This window comes from Phacochoerus africanus, chromosome 2 (assembly GCF_016906955.1).
Source record: "Phacochoerus africanus isolate WHEZ1 chromosome 2, ROS_Pafr_v1, whole genome shotgun sequence".
NCBI classification, from domain to species: domain Eukaryota; kingdom Metazoa; phylum Chordata; class Mammalia; order Artiodactyla; family Suidae; genus Phacochoerus; species Phacochoerus africanus.
The window spans coordinates 94,508,780-94,519,665 of NC_062545.1; the positions used below are offsets into that span (position 1 = coordinate 94,508,780).

The 10,886-nt window shown below is 33.2% G+C and overlaps 1 protein-coding gene across 1 annotated transcript; it reads left to right on the forward strand.

Annotated features, from left to right (window-relative positions):
* Positions 1-4,311: 4,311 nt before the first annotated feature.
* LOC125121121 (olfactory receptor 10AG1-like) lies at positions 4,312-5,250 on the forward strand. Its single transcript, XM_047769413.1, has one exon. It carries the CDS (start codon positions 4,312-4,314, stop codon positions 5,248-5,250), a length of 939 nt encoding a protein of 312 aa, XP_047625369.1.
* The last annotated feature ends 5,636 nt before the right edge of the window (positions 5,251-10,886 follow it).

Consider the following 10,886-nt stretch of genomic DNA (forward strand, 5'->3'; position numbering starts at 1 on the left):
TCAGTCAAAGTAATATAAATATTTAAACCTTCGAAAATAATCATCATCTCAATGAAAATGGTAAATATGAACTATTTTAAACTCATAAGCCTTAGTTCATTATTTTTAATTTAAAAATAAATATTTACCATGTAATAGCAAAAGTGTCACCTTAAAATATATTCTACATGTTTCTTATTCAGTCATAACTTATATTTAAATAATTATCTTAATGAAAAATACTAAATCGTTTTGAAAACTTGAATACCTCATATAATTTTATAAATGTGAGAAATAAGTTAGATAAAATTGATTTTAAGATAAGACTTGGTAACAAGTATTTTTTAACAAATTTTATACTTCATGATATTTTAAAAAGAGATTTACATCAATCCATTTACAATTTGGGGGGAATCCAAGGAACATTTATTTTAAAGGAAAACATACATTTTAATTTAAAATGTATAAAATGTTTTAATCTCAAAATTATTTTTAATCATATATAACTTGCTAATTAATCCTAAATATACAGGCATAACTAAGGTAGGTAGAGAAGCTTAGTTAATATGACCAATATTAAACTGATTTAAAATCTTGTCACATATTCCCTTAAACACTGTATTTTTCCAGGGAATAGAGACATGGGTTTAAACACAACAACATTAGAATATTGTTTTATTTTACTTGATTAAAAAAACATATAAACATTTACAAGAAAAGAGAATAATATACTTTTGTGGGTTCACAGAAAGTAATTATTTGCTTTTTCTACTTTGTTTCCTAATGAGCATAATATACATAAATCTTGTGTGTTTTATATTATCTGTTGATAAATTAAGTATGAAAAGTTGGACTCATCTGATTAGAAATTATATTGTATTTATCACTGGAAGTGGTTATATTCAGGTAAGAAGAGTGAAATTACTGAAATTAAATTCTACTGATCTTCAAAGTGATACATAAAGTTGCTTATTTTTTGTTCTCACCTGTATTATTTTCTCCCTTTTTTGAGCAATGATTTCATTTATTGTTTATTTTTTTAATTTTTTTGTTTCTTTTAGGGCTTCACTGGGGCATATGAAAATTCCCTGTCTAGGGGTCGAATTGGAGCTGCAGGTGTACAGCACAACCACAGCATTGCGAGATCCAAGCTGCTTCGGCAACCTACACCTCAGGTCATGGCAACCAGGATCCTGAACCCACTGAATGAGGCCAGGGATTGAACCCCCATTCTCATGGCTGCTAGTTGGGTTCATTACCACTGAGCCACAGCAGGAACTCCAAATATTTCATTTAAATAATGTCTACTGCTTTAGTTCATTTCAGGATCTAATACTGAGCACCATATTAAGTGTACTGTAACTTTCTTGGATCTGTATTGGATCCAAGTAGAAAAATGGTAACAGCCCTTTCCACGCACGTAATTTAGTGTCTCTTAAAGAAAAGGTGAATGAAAGGAATTGATGAAATTTCAATACTAAGATCTAAATAGTGATGCATACTATAGATGTTAGAGTCTGCAAAGTAAAGATGATAGCACAAAAAAACAATACTGGCAGAAAATTCATGGAGAATTTACAGCTTGAAAGGTGAATTGCTTAGGGATTTTATAATAGTTGATAACTGCTTTAAATCTTACTCCATTCTCATAATCTTCATGCATACAAAAAAGTTAATTTTAGGTAATGATTTCAGGTTGTGTAGAAGGCTGAGTAAAATTCAGAAAATAAAATCTTAGTTTTTATTTATAATAACTAGCACACATAGATCTTTATAAATGTCAGAGCTTCTTCAAGGTGTTTTACATGAATTAATTGTCTGAAGTCTCATGACTAACCTGAATGTTGGAACAAAAGCTGGGTCACTTAGCTGAGAGCACTGTGGTCCTGGGAGATTGTATAACCTGCATGAGCCCACAGAATTAGCAGGCAGTGAGGAAATAATGCAATTTGGTCATCTGGGGAAAAGTGCACTCCTTACTGGTAATGCTGTATCCATGCTAAATTTGGTGGACAGTGTCCAATCCCACCAGGACAGAGAACTGAAAGTGTCTGGGGCAAGTGGTGAGCCAAGAGATGCTTAGGTGAAATATGGATGGGGGCACCCACATTAAGATCTGTGCAAGTGTGGGATGAGCCCTGAGCAGGACTGAGAACCTGGGAAACTGCTTTTTAAGATCCTGGTTCTCTTGCTCTAGACCTGACCCAGATGAAGAGGTGGAGACTGCAAAAAGTGATTATCAACAGGTGGCCTGATGATTTGTGTTAAATACAGGTTTGCTACTTATGGGCTATAACAAACAAAAACATAATATAATAATCATAATAATTATACTATATGTCCTAAGTAATAAATAATCAATCTATTTAAATTTGAAAGGTCATAATTTTATCAGCATTATCTCATTTGATTTTCACAAATGAGGAAGCATAATGTAGAAAAATTTTAAAACTACTTAACATCACCCGAATAAAAAATCAAGGATATGGGATTTAAAACTAAAAAAATTAAAAGGCACTAGTTTGCAATCACAAAGCTATGTAAAACTGGTCAAATTATTCACTTTTAGTGAGTCTCAATATCCTTGTCTCTAAAAGAAAGGTGAGTTTAGGGAATTTTATTTATTTTTCTGAAGTCAGCTCTGTCAGAAGATAATCTAAATAAATTGGTGGCATTCTTCTCTTGGCCTTAGCTGATGTTCTGCCATTTCCAGTGGTTGCTATTTGGATTGTTTTTCATCATCTATATCATTATCTTCATTGGCAATAGCACCATATTTCTAAAAACAAAATGACCCTGACCTCTAGAAGGCCACATTTTTTTCCTTGTCAGTTTTTCTATCTTAGAAATCTGCTATATATGAATTACGTTCCACACAGTGCTCATGACACTTGGAGGTCGAATAAATTTTTTTTTTAGTTTAGTCATGTAAATCTTTGAACCTCGGATTCTTTATCTACAATATAATAGGAGGACATTCACACAATTCAAGATTATTTTAAAATAAGAAAATATTATTAACACAATAGTTGCTTAGTTAAAATCGTCTTTGCTTTGCCAAATATTATTGAATGCTAAAATATGTTAATCATCTGTCTTGCTTAAATACTCATATTGTCCAAGTATATTCCAATATATGGGAAAGTTGAGGCTCTATACATCCAACTACCTACAGTAACAATATATTGACTCATACACTCCAGCTAAAATACATATTCCTCTGCTTTTGATAGTTTAAAAAACAATGCATATTAGCCATAAATAATTCATAAATTCAGTTTTGATTTCCTTCTGTCTTTCCTCATATATTAGTAAAAAAATAAAATTTAGTCAAAAATAATTCATCTCATGGAGTTCCCGTCGTGGCGCAGTGGTTAACAAATCCGACTAGGAACCATGAGGCTGCGGGTTCGGTCCCTGCCCTTGCTCAGTGGGTTAGTGATCCGGCGTTGCTGTGAGCTGTGGTGTAGCTTGCAGACTCGGCTCGGTCCCGCGTTGCTGTGGCTCTGGCGTAGGCCAGTGGCTACAGCTCCGATAGAACCCCTAGCCTGGGAACCTCCATATGCCACGGGAGCGGCCCAAAGAAATAGCAAAAAGACCAAAAAAAAAAAAAAATTCATCTGACATAGCAAGAAACTGGATAATAGATTTACTAGGCAGAGTTTCAGAAATCACATCAGTGCAATTCCTTCAAATATGTCATGGTTAATTGAACAGTCAAATAGGTTAGAAAAACATTTTTCAAGCATCTGCTGCATGTTTGGATAACAGGTCTTGCATTATAATGCCTAATGACAGTGATGTTTATTTTGACAGATAAACGCAAATAGAATGGTTTCAAATAGTGTATGCACATATAGTAAGAGTTACAGCTGCACCATAAGAAAGGGAAGAAATGCTGTGTACACTAAAAGCATCCATGGAAGAGTTGAGAAATTATCAAAAACTACCATTTCAAAATTTGGCGGTGCTCAACCACTGAAAAAATGTGATACAAATGTTTCTGCCTCAGAACACCATGTGCTAACATAAGTAGTAAAATGGACTAATTTTTCTGTGTCCCAAAAAGATGAAAAATAAAAATGTAGCATTCTCAAACATCACTTTCATCTGATGTCGAGCCTAGTGTTAGATATTAAATATGTATATACATTTAGAATTTAACACGTGTTCTCCACTGGATCTCAATTGTGGTCTTTGAGATCAGGATATAAAATGCAGTGAAATAGTTGAAGATAGAGTCATATGTGCAGATTCCCCAAAATCCTCTACATTTTTAGAATTAGAAAAAAGATCTACAAAGGTTAAGGTCTAATTGCACTGCTTTCACAGATGGACCGCCAAAAAGACCTTGTGGATGTAAATCTCACTTCAATAATGGAATTCGTTCTTCTTGGGTTCTTTGATATTCCCAATCTCCAAATGTTTCTTTTTGTGACATTTTTCTTTGTTTATGTGATAACTCTGATGGGAAATGGCATCATCATTTTCATAACCGGGACTGACAACGCTCTCCAGACACCTATGTATTTTTTCCTCAGTAATTTTTCCTTCTTGGAAATCTGTTATGTATCGGTCACTCTCCCCAGAATGCTCGTAAACCTTTGGACTCAGAAAAGACACATTTCTCTGTTTGCCTGTGCCACACAAATGAGTTTTGTTTTCACATTTGGAAACATAGAGTGCCTCCTTCTTACAGTGATGGCCTATGACCGCTATGTGGCCATTTGTAACCCTTTGCAATATCCTCTAGTCATGAACCACAAGGTCTGTGTCCAGCTGGTGGCTGCCTGCTGGATCACTAGTGCTCCGATTGAGATAGGGCAGACATGCCAGATTTTCTCTCTGCCCTTTTGTAGATCCAACCAAATCAACCACTTCTTCTGTGACATCCCCCCAATACTCAAGCTGGCCTGTGGAGACACTTTTCTGAGTGAGATGTTGCTCTTCACAATTGCTGTGGTGTTTATTATGATCCCTTTTCTGTTGATACCTGGGTCCTACAGTCAGATCACCTCCACCATCCTGAAGTTGCCATCAGCAAGAGGAAAAGCAAAGGCCTTCTCCACTTGCTCTTCACATGTCATGGTTGTGACTTTATTCTTTGGAACTGCAGTCATTGCATACTTACGACCTAAATCCAAACATTCATCCAGAATGGACAAGTTTCTCTCTCTTTTCTACACTCTTGTCACCCCAATGTTTAACCCCCTGATACACAGTCTGAGAAATAAGGATGTCTTGATGGCCTTGAGGAAATTGGTACCTTAATGTTTATTTCATTGCCTGCTTGATTTCAACTCAATTTTTGTTTTCTTATTTCATTCTGCTATTGTATAATCAGAAAATAATGTTCAGTTTTCTTTTCACTCTTTACTATGATTTATTATCTTTACTTATTCCTGAGCTTAAAGTTTTATGATGAATTTTATGATATCAGGACTTTATGCACAGGGTGTCTTGCTGATAAGAAACTATGTATTTGGAAATCTTGTATTCAGTTCACAAATTTATTGGTGATTGGAATCTTTTTTATGAGAAAATTTATATTTCTTACATAGGAATTGATGTCAAATACCTCTTCCTATACCACAATGAATTCTAATACTTCCCCTCTTATATAACTGTCATTCACTTTTTTCTTTTAATGATTTTTTAGATAATAAAATGATAAGCCTTTGGAGAACATTTGTTAAATATCTATGTGCTTATAATTTTAGACATTTTTACCTTTCAAAAAACTCAATTTATTTCTTTATGATTTATAGCACACCTAAGTAAAGATTAAAAATAGAAAGTCTGCATAAGAATCCTTAAAAGGTGGTGATAGTGAATAATACAATTCTTACCCTCTACTTATCTCTGAATTCATCTTGTAGACTTACTTTGTCTGCTTGGCTAAATAATGCTTCCGGCATCTCAATAATTTGTCACTTTAATTTTTACTAATGCAAAAAATATGAAAGCATGTTTGCTTCTAGTGATATATTATGTATGGGATTGAACTATTTTGCCCCCATATAGATTCACACATTGTCTAAGTTTTCATGACTTATTTTTTATTCTTCTGGTAGAGTATATAATTGAAATTATATAGAATCATTAAAGAACAAAAACAAAAAAGTTACCATTAAAAAATAAGAGTCCTGTATTTCTTCAGATGTTTCCAGTTGATATACAGGCAATCCATTGGACCCATTTTCAGTCAAACTGGTTTGGAAATGATGCAATCTGCGTAAGGTTTATTATTTTAATTTTTCTTTAAAATCTGTCTTTCCTTTAATATGTGTTTAAATGATTTATTTTTCACAAAGCCATAATTTATCCACCAGTTAGTTCTTTTGTTCAAGTATGTCATGGCATCAAGAAAGGTGTCTAAACAACACATGCAAAAATTAAGGTAATCATTCAAAAGGAGATAATGTTCAGATGACAGTGACAGATGACAATTGTGTTAATAACATATTACCCATCTTGAAGAATAATAGAAGTAAAGTTTCAAAAGTTGGCTTTGTAACAATTTGGAAGTGTCCTATTTCAGTTTTCTAGCACTACTTAACAAATTACCTCCAAAGTTTGTGGCTTAGAACAATACCATTTCATTGTATCTCATAGATATCCAGGAATTGAGGCAGGGATCAGCTGCATGGTTATTTTGTCCAGTGTAGCATTGAATGTGGTCACTAAGGAGTATTCATAAGGTAACAGGTTTGGTTTTAATGTCTAAAATAGCATGGCCTACTACTATATCATGTGTTATAATGATGTATTACAGAGAATAAAAAACCTGGTTCTTATGTAATTTGCATATTCATGGAGAAGAAACCATTGAATAACTAGATAAATTAATAAACTTTATTATTAATAAACTTTATTGCTAAAATTTAATTTAGCATAAAATTATAAAATGTCATCTACAGTACAGTGATTCACAGTAAATTTGCAATATGAAAATGTTGTTCAACCTAGTTTGGGGAGTAACAGGTTAAAGAACATTTTCCATCAAGAGTGATACTGAAGTACCTTTCTTTATCACACCCATAGGGTTGATAAATATAATTAAGTTAAAAATATTGAAAGGTCTTTCTGCAATTTGGACCAAGAAAGTGATTTTCTCTGTTATAGTATTTATTCAACATTTTACTAGAGATTAGCCTACACAGAGAAAATAATATAAAGATGAGCAATGGAAAAGTAGATATTAACCTAATTATTGGAAGACGTTACTAATGTACATATGGAAAATATCATTGGACTAATAAATGAATTCCGGATGCAGAGCCAACAAACAAAATCAATTTATTTCCATATAAAAGAAGCAAAAATAAGAGGACATTAAGAATACTATTTAAGGAGTTCCCATCATGGTTCAGTGATTAACAAATCCAACCAGGATCCATGAAGTTGTGGGTTCAGTCCATGACCTTGCTCAGTGGGTTAAGGATCCATTATGGCCATGAGCTCTGGTGTAGGTCACAGACGCGACTGGGATCTGGTGTCGCTGTGGCTGTGGTGTAGGCAGGCAGCTAAAGCTCCGATTAAACCCCTAGCCTGGGAACCTCCATATGCCAAGGGTTTGGCCCTAGAAAAGGCAGAAAGACAAAACAATAAAAAAGAAATAATACTTTTTAAATAGGAATATATCAAAATATTAAAGTAATGATGATTTAAAAAACTGCAGGAAGTTCACAGTGAATCAGAAAATAATCTGAGAGAATTTAAGATAAAGAAGTAAATGGATCCTATAACACGTTCATGTACTAGAAAACTCAATATTGAAAAGCTGTCAGTTTTCCCCAATACAAATCAACTCAGTTAAATAGAAATTCAATAGCATAAAATAAAATTCCATCAGTGTGTGGGAGGGTGAGGTGAAGGGTGGGGAAGTGTATATTTATAATTTAGGCTGATTCCAAAACTGTCGTGAAACAAATACAGTAATTACAGCCAAGGCACACTTGAAGAACAGTAAATTGACAGAACCTACTTTATTGGACAACATTCCTTAGTATAATAGTGTGGAATTCAAACATTGAGATATAACTCAACAATTGACAAGGACAGGAGTGATATATAGTAGAGAGCACAACACATACCCAACACATGCACACACTTGCATATGTAAAAGGGAATACTGCCAAAAAAAATGTAGAAAAGGTGATCTTTCACAAACTGTACTAATTTAATTAGAATCAAGTGTATTTAAATAAAAGAGAGAACTTGACCTATAATCATATCATTTCTGAGAAAAAAGGATTACAGAATTCCAGAATTCCACTTTGTAAATCTGATATGAATGCAACATATGTAAGCTTTAGATAATAAGATATGTTATCTTCATGACATTGGTATGAAAAAATATTGCACAGATTATTAACTGTAAGGAGAAACAGTGATTGCTCAAATTGCGTTAATTAGGTCATGTTCATAATAAAGGAAACCATTCAGAGTGAAAATTTTCAGCAGAAAGGAGTTAGATGCATCATTAGTAAGTGTTCCAGATCAAAACTCAGAAAACTCAGATGGAAAGTTGACAAGAAACTACAGAATTATAATCCAAATGGCCAGAAAACAAAAGAAAATAACTCATTAGTAGCCAGGAAAATTTAAATAATAACCAAATGATATCCATCATATATCTATCTGCATAAAAATTCAAATGGACTAACTATAGAAAGTATGTGAAACGTGAAGCCATAGGATCACTCCTATGAGGCTGGCACATGAATTGGTGTCCAAATTAAAAAACAGCGTACACTCATCACAAAAATTTTGCTCCTAGATATGCATCCAGGAGGATTGCATTCACCTGTGTGTTAGGGGATACTATCAAGAATGTTTATCTTAGTGTTATTCAGAATACTAACTACTTGTCCTACTAGTATGGAAAAATGATTCTGATTATTTTATACTAAGGAAAAGCAGAGAGTGATCAAATGGAACAAAACACAATTACAAAAAACATGAATGAAACATATTGTTGAGCATAAGCTGTCATTAATATTATTTATGCCTCTTTAGAAAAGCTTAAAAGACATTATTTAAGGATACCTGCTCATTTAATAACTTATTGGAAAGATGAATGTATGGGGGCATCTGTAACCTCCATATTTTTCCATAGCTGACTTGTGTGGTGGTTACAAAGGTGTTTGCTTCATAATGTTATACGTATCTGACAATTCATACATTTTTTTGGTAGGGCATAGGATTTAAATAAAACAAAAATATGCCTACAATAAATGGAAGAAAATACAAAAAGTGTTTGCACATGAGAGATAGTTTTATTTTAGTTTTCTATATATACCTACTTTTTAACGAACACATCATGCTTATAATGAAAATAAATCTAATTCTTTTTCCTTTTAATGTCATGCTTCCATTTCATGCTACCAGTTGAATAAATTTTCCTTTTCCTTAAAATAAATACTCACCCATTGAAGAAACATGATCCAGCACTGGTAATGCTATTTTATAATTCTAGATAAATAAATGAATCAGTCTTAAATGGAAATACTTGAAAAGAAGCCATGTATAATTTCCAACATTCAAAACAAATAATGAAATAAGTTCTATTTCTGATTGTGATCGCAGCAAACCACTCTTCCTAATGAAACTGCTAGATACATTTGGATAAATTATAAAACTCTTATTTGGAGGGCATCATATAGCTTTAGAGGAAAAAAGAATAGATGACAATATCAAAATGTCTCATTAATCAGACAGAGATAGCTCACGGGATCATTTATGCTTGGTTGGCTTACAGTCTTTTGCAAGTAAAATCAATGCTGACAAATGCAAAATTTATAAATTTTATAAACTCAGGGGTACAAATTTTATTGATTCAGGGGTATTGCTCAATGCCCCTTCCTTGCCAATTGGCCTGTGGATTTGCACTCTCCCTGTCAGTATGCAAATGTGTTTTCCCAGGAGACTACAAAGAGATTGTCAGATATATTAACAACTGAGCTTATACGGTTTAAATTTTATTCTTTTTTCATGAGTGAGTTAAGTAACTTCCCATAGGTTTAAAAGATTATTTCCCTCCCTTTTCATCTGTTTGTTCTATTTTTCTAATTTTCTTTTTCTTTCTCCCTTCCTTGCTTGCTTGCTTGCTTGCTTGTTTTTAGGGCTGCATCTGTGGCACATGGAAGTTCCCAGTCTAGGGGTTGAATCAGAGCTGCAGCTGCCATTCTATACCACAGCAACAGCAATGCCAGATCCAAGCTGTGTCTGCAAACTACACCACAGTACACAAAAACCCCAGATCCTTAACACACTGAGCAAGGCGAGATTGAACCTGCGTCCTCATGGATTCTAGTCATCTTCGTTCCCCCTGAGCCATGATGGGAAATTCCTATTTTTCTGATTTTGTTTGGACCCTTACTTGATATATTAAAACAAGTTATTCACAATGAAAAATGGCAAAATTTCTGTTTTACAACTTCATCAGTGCTAGTTTAACTTTATCTTTGGTATGTATTTTTTTCCATGAGGTAGAATTACTAACTTTCATGTAGTCATTTTTTTTCTTTTTTTTTCTTTTTTACTTTTTAATTAAAGTATCACTGATTTACAATGCTGTACCAATTTTTGTTGTACAGCAAAGTGACCCAGTCAAAAATATATATTGTAGTCAATTTTTTTTCAATTCTTTTGTCTTGCATTTTAATTTTGAGCCAAAGTTAAACTTTCCTCGCTTCACCAACAAATGTTCAAATTATACAATATTCAGTTTAGAATGCTTTTCATTATTTCACTTTGTACTATATTTAAGTCTGGGCATCATTTAAAGTTTTCCTATTATAGTATGAAGTAAAATATTAATAAAAAAATGTATAATTTTCCTCAAAGTCTACCATGCTGTGTCAGTAACACTAATGTAAAAGTTTCTAATTTGCAGGTTTGTT